General features: G+C 41.3%; 1 protein-coding gene across 1 annotated transcript in view; it reads right to left on the bottom strand.

Annotated features, from left to right (window-relative positions):
- Window positions 1–17,699, bottom strand: part of LOC104079233 (beta-adrenergic receptor kinase 2) — a gene marked incomplete at its 5' end in the record, with an annotated part of 34,117 nt that extends 16,418 nt beyond the window's left edge. The window contains 7 exons of the mRNA XM_009581197.1: window positions 4,901–5,000; window positions 7,774–7,865; window positions 8,518–8,569; window positions 9,705–9,766; window positions 11,293–11,367; window positions 12,546–12,647; window positions 17,626–17,699. Of these exons, the coding sequence (XP_009579492.1) occupies window positions 4,901–5,000; window positions 7,774–7,865; window positions 8,518–8,569; window positions 9,705–9,766; window positions 11,293–11,367; window positions 12,546–12,647; window positions 17,626–17,699 (557 nt within the window). The remainder of the gene's footprint in view (window positions 1–4,900; window positions 5,001–7,773; window positions 7,866–8,517; window positions 8,570–9,704; window positions 9,767–11,292; window positions 11,368–12,545; window positions 12,648–17,625) is intronic.
- Window positions 17,700–20,947: the final 3,248 nt, after the last annotated feature.

Genomic DNA, 20,947 nt, shown 5'->3' with positions numbered 1-20,947 from the left:
CCTCACCGGCCGGGATGGTTCGAGGCGCTTCATCCTTCCGCAAGGCAAAACCACGCAAGGTTGAAATATAAAGCTTTATACACTCGACTGTAATCCCAAATGACTCCCACGCCACGTGGACTGATCCTGCAGTAACGTTCACACCTAACTGCATTTTATGGTTTACTGTGCAAATACTAATTCCAAATACACCTCTGCAGAAGGCAGGCACGCGTTTGAAAGGTGCATGAAAAACGCCTAATTGCTAAATGGTCCTAGAAATAAGGATACTATAGGCAAGGCAATACGGCATCCAACAAAAGATACTACCTCTCCTTATAAACTTTGTATTGCTCGTAACCGCGGACTATTGTAGTTACCACTTAACATAACAAAAGCTGCAGTAGCATTATTAACTTAACTTTCTGAATCAACTGGATCATTCGGAAGTGTCCCCAAGCAGGCTTCCTAAAGCCTTAGAGCAATCTAATTACCCAGAAGGATTTAGTGTTAGAATTTAAACACCATACACAGAAAAATAAAAGGGTGTCTCTATACCAGAACATAGTATGCCTGTATTTTTATGGATCTCATTTTTTAAAAGAGAAGAAATCTGCAAGTGTAAATGTGATGCATAATTCATTTTTGTGTAAGCCTCCCTAATTTAATGACTACCCTCTCACTGTTTAACACAGAGAAGAAATTGTAATACTGCGACATTTTTCTGACACAAAAACCACTGCAAGAGTATTTTCCAGCATAAAAATAAAAAAACATCCCACAGGTATTTTTTTTAAATGAAACATAAGGCAATAAAGCAAATTTTCCAAGAGAGTAATACTTTGTTGCAGTCAAGTTTCTGCTCTGAAAAAAATAAGCGACAGTATGACAACAATGTGTGAATTAAGAATAGTTTGGAAAGAGTTCCTTATATCCAAACAATCCTGGATTAAGTCAAAAAAATTGTAGAAGACAAATTTCTGGTAATAAATCATGTGGAAGGAAAAAAAATTAGAATAAATATAAAAAATTGTAGGAATGTAATATTTTAAAGACATTAGCACACTAATTAGCTTCAGAAGGAAAACTTTGATTCTGACCCTTTCCTGTAACCCAAGCACCCGGATTTGGAGCATGACCATAGAAATGGCAGCAAACAGGTGAAAAACGTGTTCACAGTGTAGAGCAGCTGTGTAGCATTTTTAACTAAAGAGTAGCTCGGTCCTGACAGGTCTTGCTCAGAAAAATGTGTAAATCAATGCTTGAAACACCGAGCTATTATCTGCCATTCCCACAGATGTTCCTTCAAGTGACTATCAAGATTTGGGAATAGATTCCATTTTTTGAGCAAAATCAAGACTCCTACAAATCTCGGTGCACTTGACAACAAAGTACCTGCTCTTCTCAGAAAAAAAATACTTGATTGTTGATCTCAGATGTTCCATTGTTCAGCCTGTCCACTTTTGCTGTACCTTGTGTTTATCATCCCTTGAGGGAACCTTGAATCCACTCTTTAGAATCATAGAATCATTAAGGTTGGAAAAGACCTCTACGATCATCAAGTCCAAAATTTAGTCAAATTATCTCAAAAAGAGCTGAGTAAGACAGCTTAACTGCCGAGTTTTTTCAGAACGAGAGAACCAGAAGAGACAGCAGAGCGGAGCCACAGCCCCGCAAGGCCCCCGGCCTTGCAACAGACTGCCGGAACGACCACCTCCCACCCGCCGGGAGAAGATTTATTAAACAACCGCTTCCTTCCACAAACAGCACCTTTTGGCAGACTGTTTTTACACAGTCCATCAGCAGCAATGTGCTTGGTGATTTCAAAGTCCCAGGTTTTGAACGTTAGGCAAATACTGGGTATTACAGAAAATAAATATTTTTTTTTTTCTTTTAACAGAAAGTAAAATATTTTCCCTACTATGCTATCTTCTAAGAATTTCAAAATGCATTTCCAGCCTCCAGACCGAACACCTCTATGGGTGAGGAAGACAGGGCCTGCATCTTGCAGAAAAGGAAACACAAACCTCAGCAGCAGTTTGTCCATCTTACACCAGCCGTCAGTGACAAGGCACACGCACCAACGGAGGACCCGAGTAACGCAGAGCCCACGTTAGCCCGAGCAGTTCCCTGTGCTCTGGAGGGGTGGCTGTCGTACTGTTGAGCTGTGCTGATTCGAAATGTTACCCTGAAAAGCTACTCTCACATCACGGCCACGATGTACTCAAATTTGGGAGCTCCCTATTCAAGAAGTAGTTGTGAATGCCAAAATTTTAGGTGGATTAACAAAAATGATTACACAAACGTATGTGTAATCTGCACAGCTGTTATTATGTATTTTGCAGAGACATCTGGATTCCCAGTTAAATGACTAATCGTACTACGATGAACTTCCCAGTTCCATTTCGTTCCGGGCAGCACATAAATCCTGTCATTGGGGAAGGCACGCGCCATTCAAACCTAACAGCTTATATTCAGGAATGAAATGAATTATCTTATTCTACCATTTTCAAACCTACTTAATTCTGCATATTCAAAACGCTCCAGTATCTCTTGCACCAGCAGGTGTATCCAACCTGAATGGGTAGCATTTTGCACAAAATCTCTCTTTTCAAACTCTCTTTCAAATTTCTGAGAATCTAAAGAAGTTACACTCTAACGAGCTGATAATTCTTAACAGAAAAACCCAAATGGTTTGTCTTGCTTTTCTGTTGCTAAATGACTAGCTGTGCGCTCCATTAGCAGCCTCGTGAACAATTTTCTTTTTGAATCGCTAGACATGAAAATTCACATTCAGTACTGGAGCAACAGAATCACAGATTGAAGTTAATAGGACAATTATTACTAATTTGCCTAGATTTCTTGTCTAGTCCCCACTACAGAACTTCACCCCGCTGGCTCTCAAGACTCCTGACACTTCTGGACAAGCCACAACTTATCTTTGGTGAAAACAGTTAACTTCATTAAAAAGTCTAACCGATAAATCCCAATCGTTAATTTGGCAGATAAAAGAACAAAGAAATACTTTCCAGTCCTTTGTCTATCTTTATGTTCCAGCCAAATGTGAATGCAATTCTGTGTTAAAGGAAGTGCACTGACTTTTAACTTCAGCGCACGCTTGCGTTTCTCCAGAGAAAGGCTGAGCCGGGGGGAGTTTCCAATGAAAGGCACAAGAAGAAATATCTCGTCCTTCCTTTGGAGCTTTGCAACGAGGAAAAAGTTAAACCTTTCGGTAACACCTTGATGAGTAGCTTCCCTAATTTCCAGTTTAGGATTTGCCTGACCAGGATATTTCTAACAGCAGGAAAATGATCTGATGGGTAGCAAGAAAAGTTCAAAAGCTAATCTTCTAGGGCCAAAACTGCAATCAGCTTTCCCGTTCTGTCAGTCTGCACAAGAGAGCACCTCCCATGCCTACCGCGAGGCTGAGAAGTACCACGCGTTGTCTGCTTCACAATGCATTCACGTGACAATAAAAGGGCACTGTTTAGCAGTTATAGCTCTGTACTTCTATCTAAGCCCTGAAAAACACATCTCCGTTATTTAAAGCCAAGTTTGCGGAAGACAAGGGCCGCCACAGCACGGGCAGCTCTCCTGCCGCTGCGCCTACACGCAATGCGGTGCAAAGCCCCAGACTATCTGCGGGCAGAAGACAGCCCCATCGGACTGATGGGTTCCCTGAACAACAGAAGACAGCCAGGGTGCTGCGCGAGCACTTACAGGACAAAACGATGCTACATGCATCACAAGTGAGATTTTTTTACAAAGAAATCAGTATTTACTAACCCACCTGGGTAATGCAGAACCAAAACCAGGATTTACCTAGTCTCTGCAAGATACAGATCTTGTCTCAGAGTACAGCACAGTATTTGCTCTCTGCCATCTTGTAAGCCAAAGCAGTAATCCTCCTGCACTGCAGATATGATGCTATTTGCACACCCGTTGTACAAGCCTAGAGCAAAATCACACGCAATTCTTTCTCGTGCTTTAACTGGGCTGGGAAAAGAGTATGAGTTTACACTGAGCTGCAAACGGAATATTTAATTCATACACCACAACAGTCATGAGGAAAAATTAACCTTTTTACCAGCATCACCTGTAACCATGGTGATACGAGCTGATTTCAAGTTTTGTTTAATGAGGCCAGTGTACTCAGCAGGCTCTGGCACTTCAAAGCCTGCTCTGAAGCTGTCTGAGCACAACATGCTGCAGCCACTGCCGAACTTCTCTTCTGCAGGTCGCAAGACATGGTCTGGTGAGACCAACGCCAGTTGGGTTGCTTTTTTATGCACATTAGTGATACTTCTAACTTTAAAGAGACTTGTATGCTAGATGGGCAGATTTACTTGGTACTCCTTGACAGGTACTCAGCTAAAGTACATTAAAAAAAAAAGGAAAAATTGGATAAGGTTATTATCAGAGTTACAGGAAAAGGAGGACGAACATGTAACTGAAGCTTTTTTCCTGAAATAGCATCTTATATTCTGCAAAAGTACTATGTATCTGTAGCAGAAAAGGAAAATTTTTTACAAGACAGAATAATGTTTTTGAAAAGTTTCAAACATACATACTTGAAAAAGGAATGTTTAAAAAATCAGAAGGGGGCGGGGAGAGAGAGACAGGATGAATTACCTAAGAAATGGGAACCTCCTCAAGCCTCTTTAGCTGAGATGCTCATTTCTGTAAGTACCCAAACTGAAAAGCAAGCTTGCTTTTCCATTCTTATTCCAGACACATTGCTAGCATCAGGGGGAAGGCTCCAGGGGGGTTTAACTTTTGCATGTCACACAACTGAATTGATGGAATATGTATTACCTATAAAAGCTGTTATATTATATGTATGAAAAAAACAAAACAAAACAAAACAAAAAACACCAAAAAACCCACAACCACCAAAGAATAACAAAACGATGATACTTACTCCTGTACTGACAAGAGACAGCATAATTCTTTCATTTAAGGCTAATGTTTCTCCTTGCTTCATCTTGATTCTCTTCTTATCTAAACATTTCATTGCATACCTGAAAATATTAACTGTTTAGAAAAAGCACCAGAAAAAATTTCCTCCTATACTATTATTCACTAGCAGTTATGCCATGCGTATTTACAGTATCCTGTAAGCAAACTCTTTAAAGACTTAAATCTGGTACTAAAAACATCATTATATGACTAAACAAGAAAATCTCCAAAATCTCACAGAATTAAGCAATTTCAACAGAAGCCTCCTAACAGAGAAATGTGCTTTAACAAATAATTCTGTGTCCAAACAACCATAGTGATACAGGAATTACATATCATACATCCATTTTTCAGTATCTACAAGCAAGAATTTTCAGTATGAATTAAATAACAGAGACCCTATTACGGTTCCATTTAATTCTAACAGTTTCAACCTTACCAGGAAAGTAATATCTTGAACACACGCTGAGTTTTTTGTTTGTTTGTTTGTTTTAAGTTTTCTTTCTACTCAAAGAAAAATCAGATACACACAAGAAAGCTTTTTTAATCTTCTATCATCTGTATTACACAAATTAATAGAATTTTGCTCAAAAAAGAACGTTACCCTAACAACCATCAAACAAGAGTAGCATATAATACAGTCTGTGGATATTCTTTCAAGACGTTAGGTGAGCCTACTATTAGAGAACAGCCGAGAAGGACACGTGTGTTCCTCCACACAAGATTTCTAGACGTGGGCAGCCATGGATTTTTAGGCCATTCGTTTTAAAATACGCTCAGGAAAACACCATGTTACAGCACTGCATCAATGCTAATCAACTGCCTACGCTGTGACAGCTCTGTACAGAAACAGGGCCTCGTATCACCCTCGCTTTGCGCTCCCTAAAAAAGCCACGTCATTCCTTGCCATGCATGTGTTTGAGTGGGGGAAGAGCGAGCGTGAACACACTGGAATTTTAAGTTTCCAAAACAAGGAATATATTCACAGCACGTGCTCTTGCTGAGAAGTCTGTAAACGATGACTATAAATAACATTTCACACGCTACCCTTTATTTATGCTTTGACATGACTGATCAAAGCGAATGACTGGGGCCGCTTAAGGCTGATCGACATCAAGTATCTCACTCTTCTACTGAGTTACGTGCTCAAAAAGCACTGCTATCCCTCCCCCTTCGGACTGCTTTCTGCCTTGTACTTCTGGCCCCTATTTAGATGTCCTTGAAGGAGGTGATGTGAAAGAAGCCTCAGGTGTATCTTTGTGGGTTAGTGAAACACCGATGGCATTTACCTTGGAGGGGTGGCTTCCCAAGCTCCTTGCAGGCAGTAAGTGCAGCAGAGGCAGCCATCTAGAGTGGACGGGATCTGGATTAGGGATGGGTAAACAGGTTTGGATTAAGAAAGAACTAAACCAAACCTCTACCCAGAAACTGAGCCTAATCTAAAGTTTGGCTTCAAATCTGGAAAAGGTTGGTTTTCCCACATTTCACTTCCCTTTACTCTATTTATACCTGATAAAAACTGTCCTTTGCCTCCCTTGCTAGTCCCAAGGTTTATCCACCTCCTGCCAGAGCAAAACTCAGACATGAAAATGTCTGGGAATCTGAGAACTACCTCTTCAGGGCGGACACCTGCTTAGCGTGGCTCAAGCTAAATAAAATGTTTATTTTTGTACACGGACAAATTAATGAATTGTACATGGACAAAAAAAGTACCAAAGCAAGAATAAAGACAGTATTGTTAGTAACAGTATTAATATAAACACTTGAGGTCACTGCAAAAATACCGAGCATGATAACAACATTAAGATGTCTTCCACTTGTTAATAGCTCAAAAGTTTATTATTATCGAGGATGCCAAGCACACACAATTGCCAGTGAAGCCAGCTGTAATCGCAGAGACTTGGCACTTCAAACACGCCATGCTTACTTAGAAGAGAAATGTGTAAGGACGGTCCCTGGACTAAAACTGTTAGGAGAAAAGCAAGATGAAAGCGGGGGGGAAGTGTAAATAAGGTGGAGTGTAAATAAATAAATAGATAGGTATTGAGAACGATTTTTTAAATCAATGCCCAGATGTTCAAAACAGGACATAATGGGACAGTTATGCCTAGAGATTGAAATCTGTTGATTAGGAGAAGTGTGTGAATGGTAAGTCCAGAAAAAGAAAAAAACACACAGATTGATCTTGGAGTTCCCACTGAGAGCTCTGTTAAACAGAATTTCAACACGGGAACTATATTCTTCCAAACGTAAGCAAGGATCACTGCTTTCGCCAGTGAAACGTGCTCATCAGGGCAGAAACGTATGCAACTACACAAATCTGGAGTACCATATTCAGGTACGACCCTACAGATTGAACACACTGAGGCCATATTCCCATGTCATCCTCCAACCCTACGTCAGCACCAGCTACGTGATGCAGTTTGTTGCGAGAAGAGCAACCTTCAGCAGATGAGAGGTAACGTCTCACCAGGCTTCCACAAGAACATCGTTCTGCACCGTCAGGCTCTGATCCAGGAAATCGTTTAAGCACATACTTAATTTTAAACACATGTGCAGTCTCCATTAATTTTGACAAGACCGTTTAAATGAAGGATGTGCTTAAGAGCTCTGCTAGACTGAAGCCCCACTGCATGGCACATAACAGGATCAAATATCAAACTAAGCTTAAAGATGATCCAGAAATCAGAACCTCTTGGGATGAAATTTAATTACAAAGAACTATACAGTAATGCGACACTGCTTTTCAGTGATTTTGTAAGAGATGACTGGAAGGATTTCCTTACTAGTTCAGAGTTTACAGTTACCTCTAAAATAAAGTGTGTATATACTCACATTTTTCCAGTGTCTGCTTTTCTGCAACCATACACTTCACCAAATCCCCCTCTTCCTATTATTCTATGTACACTAAAATCATTCATGGTCAGCTGTGAATGCAAAAAACAAAACAAAACAAAACCAGACTTCATTTTTCAGTACTAAAAAACTTACTGTAAAAACATCTAAATAATCCATTAATGCGTTAATATACTTAACTACTGTAATTCATATAGCATTTATTGTTTTGGAAAAGGAGCCCCTTACGGTTTATATTTCAACATACTTGCAAGCACTACAGTCCGAAGTACAAACAGGACGAATGAGACTGTCGCTGCCGAAGACTGGCAGTCTCATTCATAACAGGCCCTGCAGAAGAGGAGGGCCGTTTTTACAGGCAAAGTTGTAAAAGAGCAGTGCAGAGGGACAAAAGCGGAGGCCGAGGTAAGGGGTGCTGGGGACAACGTCAGAACCGTAGTGGGAAAAAGGAGACAGACGGTGTCCGGGGCTGCTAAAGAGCAGCAATTCTGGCAGCGCGGTTTCTTTTCAGCTATTATAAAAATCAAAAAGCTATTAACTCGAGGCAGACAGAAGGGACGTCCAGAAAGGAATCGTTAGAACTGTACGTCTAAGAATAGAAGAGCAGATCAGTAACATTCACCGTGCTCCTTAATAAGGCCTTTTCAGAAGCAGTATTCAAAACTGAACATTTTCTTTCCTGTATCAGCCTTTGACAAGATAAATATACTTGTAAGTACTTACATGAATATTTAGTTCTACGTTTTTCCATTGACAAAATCTAGTAAACTTGTCACTGTAGAAAAAAAGTTTAAAAGTTGTCTGAGACTATTCTGTAAAGTATTACAGAAAACATCAAGACTCTGATATTTAAAACAAAGTTTGCTCTAGGGCATGTTGCGATATTTAGTAAATGATAGCCTTCCTTTCAAACAATTGTAACCTTACCCCCACCAAGAAAAACAATTACTAGGCAGTGCACACTTCATATTTTACATCCTTATCAGAGAAAGGTTTCAGATAACCTTATCCCTGTAATTGTAAGTGCTCAGTATGTCCTCACATCTCTCTTTCAGATGGTTTTTAATTTTTAAAATCAACTAAGTTTGGAACTAACAAACATTTAAATTACATAAAGAGAAAGATAATTATAAGAAAACAGAGGCAGCTCGATTTATGTTAATGAACCTCTGTATACCCCAAGGAACATTTTAAACTCATTTTATCTTAAAATAGGAAAAACATCAATAATACCACAAGCTGTTGCCAAAAAAATAGTTTCTCATTTCTACATAAATAATTAAGTATTTATTTTCAGAGTAAGAAATAATAGTTCTATGGAGGCAATTTTACATTTAATAATAATTTTTACAATTATTTCAGTTTGACTGCAGAATACCACCTTTATATACCATTTTATACCGTATATTTGGCTCTCGCTGGATGAGAGCCATACTTCACAGACCGTGCACACAAGAGCAGTTCCGTTAAGGTTAAGAGGGCTGCTCAGCTGAACCAGGTCTACGCCTTGTATTCTTTACTAGACCTTTTCTGCTTAATTGCAAGGTGTCCAGACACAAACCAGAATGACTGGGTCTTTCAGTCACACGCCAGAGATGGTTACTCACAAGAACATCCCACAACAACACAGTTCTGCATTTTTAAACCTTTAAGATCAAACTGCAAACTATTATTACTGCTACACGGAGCAACAGAAAAATCTATCATCTTTACAATTTTTCCACGCATACATCCTGACATTAATCACGATATACAACAAAGCTAGACATTTGCAGAAGCTTGCTGATGATAGACTATTCATTAAATGGAAGTTTATTAAACTTTTTTAGCCTTATTTTACAGCAATACTTAAGGGACCTGGCTTCCTGCTACATTAGGTAGAAAGTCCGGATAGTATGTCATGCTCATACCTTTCCATAAATTTTTGAAATATTTTTCCTCGGAGACTATCACAAATTTCTTCTATATATGGCTAAAAAGGGTTAAGAAACACAGTTAGTATTTAAGCATACAATAAACTGATGATGCAATACTACCCATTACATATAACTCACATTGGCCCTACAGAACTACAGCATTTACTGTGTTTTCCTTGAAGAAGGCTCAATGAAACATTTAAGCTTCATTTAGCTTTTGGCATCTGAGCAGGTGCCCTGAAGTCAAACATAAAATATTTTCATGAGCTAGAAAACCTTAAATGTTTGCCTTGGGGGGGCTGTATGCAGCCTGTGTAAAGCACCTGTCTGTGGACAAGAAGTTTGGCGAAACAATCACAGCACAGTTCTTTTTTCAATTATATTTAAACACAATAGATGGTCACTCCTGTGGAGCATGACTTCCCAGCGCTGCTGCCACGTTTCAGCTTTTTGGTGCTTCTCTCCTCTCTGTCCTTACTAAGAAACCAGCACCTTCAATTCACAAGTGACTTTTTCTAGAGAAACACTTCTCTTGATGTGTGATGGCATGCAGCGATCTCAAATCCCAACCCAATTAGCGGTGAGATATAACCCAAGCAATGTAGTTATCAATTTGTCAGTTCACCTAATTGCAACATTAAAAACAGTTCACTGAGCAGTAAAAAAAATCAGCAGGGGCAGCCTTCACATTTTTGCAGTATATAAAAATATGTAAGATTTACATCAAAGACATTTAAGCTTATAAACACTCCCGTGACTGATGAGGTTCATTATGTGCAAAACCACACTGGTTTAATGCACCTAGCTATGAAAGTCAGCATAATTCTGAATTTCTTGTCTTGTATCAATGTGTATTAGAGCTATAACAATACAAGAAATACTTCACCTCTTGTTTCTTTATTTTCTAAAGTAAATAAAACCATAAAAGATGTATCATTTCGCAAATGAGCCAGGATACCATTTATATTTATATTCAAATGGAGGATATGCAAATCCCGTACTTTCTTTTAACAATTCAGAATTTTAGAAAGTTTAAAAAAAGCACGACAATTTGAATGGTGCAGAAACTCCTGTTTAGAAAAGCAGTTTTTTGATGGGGTTTTGTCTTGTGGAGAGACATGTAAAATGGTAAAAATGCTTAATTCCTCACCATCATCAGCTAGGAATTAGTATACCTTAAAATTGAACAAAAAGGAAAAATGTTTTCAAAGATTTCACATTACTGAAACATTAAGGCAATTTCTCCACTATGCAATTTGCTTTATCCTGACAGGATGTGTATCTTCCTGATGTACAGTGATTTACTCTAAATCATTTAATGGCTTAAATTACATAAATTTAAAAACTATTCTGCACATACACCAAGGAATAGTCTGCTTTCGTAAACATGCTTAAAAATATTTTAGATTAGAATAGTAATTTGTAATTTTTATTTGACTTAGAAAAGCATTCTAATATCACTATTACAGTGAAGAATATTTACCAGTACCATTTTATTCTGTCTCCTTAAATAGTATGTACAAAGTCACTTACTGTCAAATAAGTGAAGAAAACTTGAGCGTTCAGACTGTCTTAACCTCACCTGAAAAAGGCTGGCTGGCACTTGTTTCTTGGCTAAATGTGTTTGTACATGATCTACAGCTTGCTTTGAGAAAGGCTTTTGAAAAAGAAAAAGAAAGATTTCAAACAGTTGGAAACGTAAGAAGTTTCATTTCAGGTCTACAGCACTGTTGTTCTTGAACCATATAAAAAATACACATACTTCAGAATGAACGCAATATAGCTTCTTCCAAGTATATTATCGTGAAACACACAGAATGATCCAGTAAAACAATTATTCTAAAGCTGGAAGGCAGGAAAGGGGAAGATGAGGAGGAGGAAGGTGAAGATAAATGGGCTAGATGATGCTCCTTTAACCAATTCATGACGAATCCCATACACAGGGACAGCTCCAGATACAGCAGTTGACATGGACTTTTTACCACTGCAGAGCCAATAACGCACGCTTAACAAAAAAATGGCTTAAACCCTTCATCCAAAGAACCATACCGCTAGGGTAAAACATACTGCAAATTTTTCTTTAAAATAAGAGCAAATGAAACCGTTAAATACAGATCAACAGGCCAAAACTTCAGCTGGAGGAAACCTGTGTTTTCACTGACTTTAACAAAGCTGCATCTGTCACAACACAGCACCATGCCTTCCACTTACCGTACTGCAGCTAAAAAGTGTACTGTCTCTAGTATGGAAGTCTGCTTTATGACCAAACAAATAATAATAATAAAAAAAATCTTTGTGTGACAGTTTGAGACAAAATCTCAGACTTTACCCTGAGCTTTCAGGGATACCAAAGCTCAGCATCCAAACTGTCCCGCAGAGCCCCTGGCAGCTCACACTTCTTTGCGTTTTTGGGGGCAGGGTTGTTGCTGGGTTGGAGGGGGCTGGTCAATCTATCTATACGCGTGCATATATGTATACACAGCACTCATATTTTAAAGTAGAGATTTAGTTCAAAGAAATATAAAACAGATAAATCTCCACATATTTCCTTCGCATGCCACCAAGTTTAACAAAAATTGGCACACACCACCAATCTTTACACCTCATTACTGAAATAAAAAAAAAAAAAAAAAAAAAAAGCACACTGAATTCAGCCAAACCCAGTCCCACGGACTTCAAACGGAAATCCACAGCACCACAAGTATCTGTAGTAACAATTCCTTCAGCAATAGTCTTAATTGTTCTCTGAATGAAATAGCAGTTATTTTGAACTATCACTGCTGCTAAGCTACTCAAGTAAGGCAGAGAGCAGTGTGAAATCTGGGTGGTACACACATGCGAACAGGACAGCAGCTCCTTCATTATGTACATGTCGTAAATCTGCCGACTTCGGGTCAGACGCTCATCCTCAGAATCCAGTTTCTCGTATTCTTTTATCTGCAATACAGGAGAGAAGGATCCATTAGATGAGCACATTTCTAATGATTTTTCCCTCACTTGGTAAAAACAAGACTTTGGCTGAAGTTTTATTTTACTTTATTATTTTCTTAAGACTTAAAGAAAAACCACCTGCAGTACCATAGTTACAGCTGACTTTACATTTCCCGCCTATCTTAGAATTTTTATGCAAGGAAACTGATTTGCTTAAAATTGCTACAGAGCTTTGTATTCTGAAATGTGAAGAGGACTGAGCTGAAGCAGCGTGTTTTCCATCTACCACTTGCCAGGATCTGCGCAGGGCAGTCAGAAGCTAGCTGCGGGAGGACTGGACCCTGCGAGGAGAGCGAGACGAGCAAACACGCACAGCAACGCTTCCGAAGGTCTTCTTCCCCCCGCTCAGCTGGCGGGGGGAGAGCACTGACCTCGCTTCCTTCTCAGATTATTTCACTCGATGCTCTGGACTACCCACAGCACACCAAAACGTGCCTTTTCCAAGCTGCCGGGGCTAGCAGAAGAGCTGTTGTATTCGTACAGGGAGCACAACCACCGGCAGCGCCAGCCCGCGGCTGCCAGCGCAGCGCCCGAGCACCCTGCCCAGGGGCCATCACAGCACGCTAAGTACAGACGTCCAAGAGCGAACATAAAGTACATTTCAAAAAGTTCACGTAGTTCAGCTACGTGTTGAATTGGAACCCTAAAGGTGGCTAGAAAGACCGTTTCACAAAACGTATCAAGTTTCTTCAGGTGTGGTATAGGAGGTCAGCGTGTTCCAGGTGAAGCAACAGCCATCCCGTGTGGTTAATTTACAGAACAAAACCAGAAAATCACTTCCAGAAAAAAAACCTCACCAAGTCCAAGGGTCCTTTAGAGCGTATTTAGGGAAACAGTTCTTCCTGCAGGACTGACAGAATGTAAAAAAACATACAAGATCTCTCAGGAAAAGTCTTAGCTCTGACTTGCTGGACCTCCCCAGCATCAGCCCATGAGGTCCCAGGCCCACAGGAACGTACAGTGGGCAGACTTGCTCTGGATCCCTGCACCGACTCAGGAACACCAAAGCAGAGTAAGACTCGGCTGGATTTCATTCAGCGCCTGTTAGAGAAGGAACAGGCCGTATCAGAGCTGTCTGTACTTTCAGCCTACAGAATAAACCCTGCGCAAACGATGTCCCAGAGCATCTCCTCCGGAGGCAGGAGGACCATACCCGCTGGGCCTCCAGGAACAAACAGCGCGGCTCCTGCCAGCCAAGAGCAGCACCAGGGCTAACAGAAAGCACGTTGCTGAGGACTTTTAAAAGCAAAGATTTTAACAACATGTGTTTTGACAATATTTCACAAGACTTTTTTTTTTTTTTCTTTCTTTCACTCAGAGGCTGCTCCTTTTACAGGATGAGCTGCACCTGACAGCTCTTGAACAGGTCTCCACGTGACAAACCCAGACCAACCTATCTCTGAAGGGGCAACACCATAATTAAACTCGTATTTTTCTAGCTGTAGTCCTCTTGTTTGCTGACTATGATAAGGCAACAAGTTCCACCACCATTTGCCATCTGTGACTACTTCCCCCTTGGTACCAATCTATAATTAAAATGATTCAAAACATCTTTGCCAAAGAAACATTTTTTAATTAACGCAATGCTGCAACATAATTGGAAGTGCAGGAGAAAGCCTGATGCATATCATACTGTCGCACTTGAATGCAACCTCCTGCCCTTCGGTATCTCTTTTTTTACACCACCTAACTCCGCACCCGAAGCGGAGGGGTCTCTTGCAGCAGCCCCCCACAGCCACCCTGGCACCAGGTCGGTGTCACTGCCACCCTTTCAGCGGGCTTTTTAACCACGCAAAGTGCCTTTGTCCTGTAAAGGTTTGAAGAAAATAGCAGCAGGTGACAGAAGTCCCCCCGATACGCTCCCGGGCCGCCCAGCCTGCTCCCCCCAGGCCGGCAGAACGCCCTCCCCACGCGCCGCCCGGCCCCGCTCATCGCACCGGTGACGCGATGAGATGCCTCCGCTCCGACCGCATTTAACAGGCGTGCCTGACCTAACAGCAGCTAACTTTACACGTTTATTAAACAGAACATTACCGTACCTTGCCAAAAAAACACAGCGAGCAGCAGCGTCACCACCTATAAACGTGACCTGTCTCTGCCGGCAGCAGCTTCCTCAGCACCGCTCCTGACCCAGCCGCAACGCACCGCGACATCGCCTATCGCCTCGCTTCCCTGGCACACTTCAGCTCACCTCAATAAAAGTGTCTGACAAAGTCTCTTTTCAAAAACCGAAATCAGAATGCATTAGTTTTAAAGCACCTAGAAGTTCTTTTTCTTTTTTTTCTTTTTCTTTTTTTTCTTTTTTTCCCTTTTTTTTTTTTTTTTTGAAACCGATCTGGATGAATCACTCATCCAGTTAAATGCTTGATCGTGACTTAAGCTGCAGAAATATGAAATCCCTGGAGTACGGAGCCCTTCTACATCAAGCCATTTTTAATGTAGCAATGTACTCAAATTATTCTACATAAATGCAGTAAGTAAACCAAATATATATAAAAAAGAAAAGCTTCTGAATCTGGTATGTCACAGAAGAAAATGCAACGAACCTCTCTTTAAATATCTTTAATGGGATTTTTCGAAAAGTACATGACAAAGCATTTAAATTCTTTTTAGGCGACACTTTGCTAATAACCTAAAAATACAACTTCAAATTGTTTCAGAGATAAAGAGGCAGCTAAAAATATCTTGCTAAACAATCTGTTACAACATGCCTTTTTGATTACCTATGACAGCGATATCTTCAGTATATAAAAAGATGAAAACGATAGAAAGATTCTTCTTTATTGACAGCGAGTATCTAATTTGAGTGGGGGAACTGTATATTGCTAAGGATTTATCTCCAAACTGATAACCAGCTTAGCCTATTTTGTGCTGTTAGCCCACTAGCAAGAAAAATTTTAAACCACCAGCATAAAGAGTAATCCAGACAGAAGGTTACCTCAGGCAGCATTTCTAATTAATACTGAGCAATACAGGCTGCCTTTTAAAAGCACGTGTGCATGTTTTAACCAAAACCAGCACCTATGATAGGATTAACTACAGTTTTATATTTAGAGTGTCACAAATATAACAAGGAGTGAATGGAGCGATAAGACTCATCGCGTTTCCCGAGCGGTCCTTGCCGAAGCGCTGACGGAGCCCTCTCGGCAAGGGGGGCTGCCGAAGGACACGACGCGCTCCACCCACACTCGTCTCAAATATTAATCCTTCTGGACGCGTGCCTGCCTTGGGCACGACGTCTGTTAGTTCCTTCGTGGATTATCTCGTGACGACGGAGCACGACTGACTTACCGACCTAGAGCCACCTCTCGTATCCCTCTCCGGAGGACCCCCTACCCCCTGCAGCGTTTGACAGGGCTTTCCTGCAGCCCAAGAAATCTCAGCAGCTAGCACAGCCTCAGCTGTCCTTACGTCCCTCGCGCAACGCCGTGGACAGCTGTACCCTGTCGTCTTTTCTACCGGTAAAAGGGTGTTAGAGAAAGGCACGAAGCATTTGAGAGTGCGGTCCAAACACCGGTAGCTTCAGTTGCACCCCCTTTTCCGCAAGCCCAGGCAGCTGCTCAAAATCAGCTACAGACAAGAGGGCATCGTTCTCTGCCTGGGTGCGTGCCACAAAGAGGTGCCCGGGACGGACGGCGCAGGGTTTGGCACCTCACCGAAGCGCGGAGGGCATGGGGAAAGCCTCAGGGAGGCAGAGGACCAGACACGCCGATTCCGCCGGCGGAGGACGCGGAGCCGAGCCAGGAGCTGGCTGTGATGCCAGGGACATCCGTGCCAGGGACAAACAAGCAAAGTGCAGGGGGAGCCACGCTCCGTTTTCCGCTTTTGCTCTTTGGGACAGTGTAAGACAAGTTTGCTTATTTTAGGCTTTCTGCCTTTAACGAAAATCTTCGCTATGTGCAATAGATATGAATCCATGTCCCACGTCAGCTATAATAATAAAAAGCACTGGTTTTGCTTTCAGGTCTTTTTGAAAGAAGGAATCCACTGTTGTAATTCCACTGAGAGCTGGCAAATGTTACTTACTTTAACTTCATCTTTGTTTTGTAGCACAACTAAGATTTATCACCTTCACAAGTGAAGAACAAAAGCTTATCCTATTTCTCAAGAACATTCCTGGCTTAACTTAAGGTATCAGAGATATTTAACAAGTAGAGACTGAAATGAACCTCATTTCAACTCATTTCTTAGGAATATTTGAAATGAACCACAGTCAAAGAGCATACCTTATGATAAAAAACATTAATAAACCTAAAGATATTTTAGCCTTTCTTAGCATTCTTCCCCTTTCCATCGTTCTCTCAGCACTTTCCAAGTTATCTTTTGACACATTAGTGCTGTGAATGAACATTTGGTTACGTGGCTGCTCAGGTACCTTTCTTCCATTGTTTTGTTTTCAACATATTGTGCCTTAAAACGAAACATACTTAACTCTTGAAGGACAAAAACTGTAACAGTAGCTTTTAAAAGGCTTTGTTAGCTTGTGTTTGATAAAAAGACACCATTTTAGCATATGCAAATAAAAGCACTGTTAGAAGTTGAGCTAAGTAGATTTTTCCTACAAATACTCCATTTTCTAAATCTTAAGTATTTGCCCAGGAAGAGGGCAAAAAAAATCATCTACGCTACTCTCATAACATACGCTGTACGAATACTGTACCGAATTACCAACTTGATTAAATAGTTACACTGCTATTTTTAAAAGTCTCCTGAACATGTTTAAAATGATAGTTTTGTCCCTTTGAGATGCAAACGTTACTACATAAAATATTGCGTCTTACGCATCGACCACTCCGGTACGAAGCTGAAATGACTCACAACAACGCGCACCCTTGCACGCCTCTCCCCCCCCAGCACCCCCGCCCGAGGACAGCCTTCCTCAGCCTCGCCCCCCCAGCCCCGAAACCCCATCACCGCCGCTTACCTCTTCATAAAACTTCAGTTGAGGGACAGCTTCGTCAATCTCATTCATGCAATAGTCTTTGAAAAGCAAAAATCCTGGAAAGAAAAAAGTGGGGGAAAAAAAAGTTTCAGAAAAAATGTATCACCACTATGATAACTTGTAAAAAGGGACCCAAAAACACCCAGGTAACATCACGGATTGTATATACCTGGGTAAGTATCCCAAATTGCCAAGGCTTAGCCATACTGATAATCAAGCGGCTCTAGAGCATTCTGAACAGAAAAGGATCATAAACCTCACTCACCTCCCATAGGTATATTAAGCATATTCCAATTTCTACCTGCTGAGAATTTTATGAGATGTTTACATAATGCACCAAAATACCCCATTCCTCTTCACGGATCAGATTTTGTTTCTTTTTTCAGAGTAAAAACTAGATACTATTCACGTGTTTTGTTTTTTTGAAAGAGATTTACCTACTTTTTATTGACAAACCTCTTCTGCATTCCAATTTTAGAATTCCTGGTTAATGTTACCTCTAATAGGTTTTATAGCACAATAAACTACATCAGGATCTTTATGGTTCCTTTGCAAGTAATTTAAAGCATGACCGCTGCAGCCTGCTGACGAGTATTTTCCATTATAAGCATTTTAACGCACCGTTACACGCTTCATCTCATGGAAGTACCGTCTTTACATTCGCCTGAGCTGGTACCTGCTACCCTGTTACTTTACATGGGTATCTGTTGTCACAGCTAATTGTCCGGGTTATCTGCAAGCCCCTTAGAGCTGTAAACGAACGAGCTTTCAGTTCATTGCAGCAGGCAATACCTTCCCTTATTTAGAATTACTGCGTACTTACTGAAATCACACCCAACTTTTGGAGGTAAGACCACAAAAGTGCATACTAAAATAACAACGCGAGCCAGAGAAGGCAGAGCAGCCAACTGGAGGGCTGGCGCTGGCTGGGAACCGCTCCATCCCGCTCCCCTGCTCGACTGCTCTCCCAACAGGGCAGCACAGCAAGATATAAACCACCCCTTTTCAACTTAAAAAAAAAAAAAAAAAAAATATATATACACACAAGACACCTTTTTTTTTTTTTGTTAATTAAAATGTAATTGTAATTTGAAGTTACAGCAAAGTTATATCACCAAAAAAAGTAGCACATCACCGTATGCTCCACTAAGAAATAATACAACCACCTACGACATCTCATATTTTCCAGAGTATACTATCTTTAAAAAAATGCAAAACCCACTTCATGTGCTACATAGCAATTTCATTGTAGAGTGTACAGGAGAGCGTTTAACTGTCAGTTATGAACATCGTGTTCTTTCAACTCACTATCATCTAATTTTATCAAAGACCTAAATAAGAAAAGAAACCACCATCTACTCAGAAGCAAAACCATTAGTCTCAGCGGACAAAGCAACGCTAATCAGGCAAACAAAAGCTTTAATTTTTGTATAATGTAAACATTTATCAGCTTCTTGGTAGCCCCTCTAGCTATATCTGGATCCCAAGTTAAATTTCCTACTGGAAGAGCTTGTTTTCTGGGGTCCCCTGGATTTATTTGGCCACAGTCAGAATACCAGAAAAGGGATTATGACCAGACTACTCCTATACTTCGCTTGACTCATTTAGCTGATTAGGATGATATTTCGAAGATTATACAAACTGGGTTTTGTTCTCTAAATAAGGACAGAAATCTAATTAAGAGATTCTCTTATGAGATTCTCCAAACTTTCTAATTATTCTCAACAAAAAGAATCATTCTTGAAATATTTCATAAACAAACGTGCTTTTCTGAAAACAAACAAACCAACCCACCCCAAGTTTTCTATTCCTTAAAAGCAATTTGCAATTAGGGTGCTTTTTTTCCTTTCTCCCTTTTTTTTTTTTCCCCAGAGCTCGTCTTAGTTCCTATTTTACTGGAAATATTCCCAGCACGTTGTCTTCCCTCATTGCAGCGGGGGCAGGAGAGAAGCAGGGAGCAGCCCCAGCAGCCCCCCCGCCTGACGCCAAGCCCCCACCAGGCACCCCAGGGCCACCCGCGGAGCGGGGTGACCTGCCGCGGGGGGACACGAGCGCTCTCCCCAGCAAGCCACAAACCGTCCCCGCCACCGCCAAAGCCACCCGCCCGTCACCTGCGGGGACGGACACCCCGCGGAGAGCGGACCTCTTCTTGCCTTCCCCCGCCCGCCCGGTTAACGGGGCACGAAGCCGGTTCTGAGAGCAAAACCTGCCGCTTACGGACCTGAGCCCAATTCAGTGTTTTACGCCCGATCCAGACAGCAGCAGCGCCCAGCAAAACAATGCTGAATTGACTGAACTTTTATTTGGACAACGAACCAAAGAAGATTACAGTCGTGTAATTAAGAGACTAAAGAGTGGCACCAACAGCGATGAATGCAGTGAAAGAAAAATCCCTGGCGTGGTCCCAGCTCCTGGCTGTTTACCAAAAAAACCCACAAACAAAAAAAAAAACACAACCCCAAAACACAACAAACCACCAAAAACCACAAAGACAACTGTGGGCGGAGTGTGAAAATATACCAACACAAATTTGCAACAATGCCATGCCAAACATTTTAGCCCTGTTTAATATTTTCCAAACTTTTTAACTTAATTACGCAGAGAAAGAAAAGGCTCGCAAGACCAGAGCACAGGGAACAATAGCGGGCTTATGCTGCCTGCGTTATACAGCCCGCTTCTCACCAAGGCCCTCTTTTAAACTGCATTGCTATGCGAAAAACTAGAGACATCCAAACCAAGAAGTTAGAAACTTTTATAGATGATTAATATAGTCATAGTAAGTTACAGCCATATGAATCAATACGGAGAAAATGCTGTTACTCAGGTTCCAGTGAAGATGAGCAGAATCGTTAAAGCAGCATTTTAAAGTGTCTGATTAAAAAAAAAAAAGATTAGAAAATACTGCAGTACAATAAATTATAGCACGAAACATCTCCACGAAGTTACCAACGTTGTAATTATTCACCAGCAGGGCACCCAAGACATCTGCAAGCCCTTTGCGGACACAACCGTACGGTGGTGGCCCCAGCTCCGCAGCACCCTGAAGAGCAGCAGGGCGGTGGGGAGAGGGTGGGAGTGGGGGGCCCCGGCGGGTGGGCACCGCGCTCGGGGGCTGGTCCCGCTCCCAGGGCACAGCCGTGTGTGTTAGAATCATAGAATCATAGAATCGTTAAGGTTGGAAAAGACCTCTAAGATCATCGAGTCCAACCGTCAACCCAACACCCCCATGCCCACTAAACCATGTCCCTAAGTGCCACATCTACACGTCTTTTAAATACCCCCAGGGATGGGGACTCCACCACTT

Source organism: Fulmarus glacialis, unplaced genomic scaffold, assembly GCF_000690835.1.
Source record: "Fulmarus glacialis isolate BGI_N327 unplaced genomic scaffold, ASM69083v1 scaffold24377, whole genome shotgun sequence".
Taxonomy (NCBI): Eukaryota; Metazoa; Chordata; class Aves; order Procellariiformes; family Procellariidae; genus Fulmarus; species Fulmarus glacialis.
The sequence above is the reverse complement of the archived record's forward strand: the minus strand, read 5'-3'. Positions and strand labels throughout refer to the sequence as shown.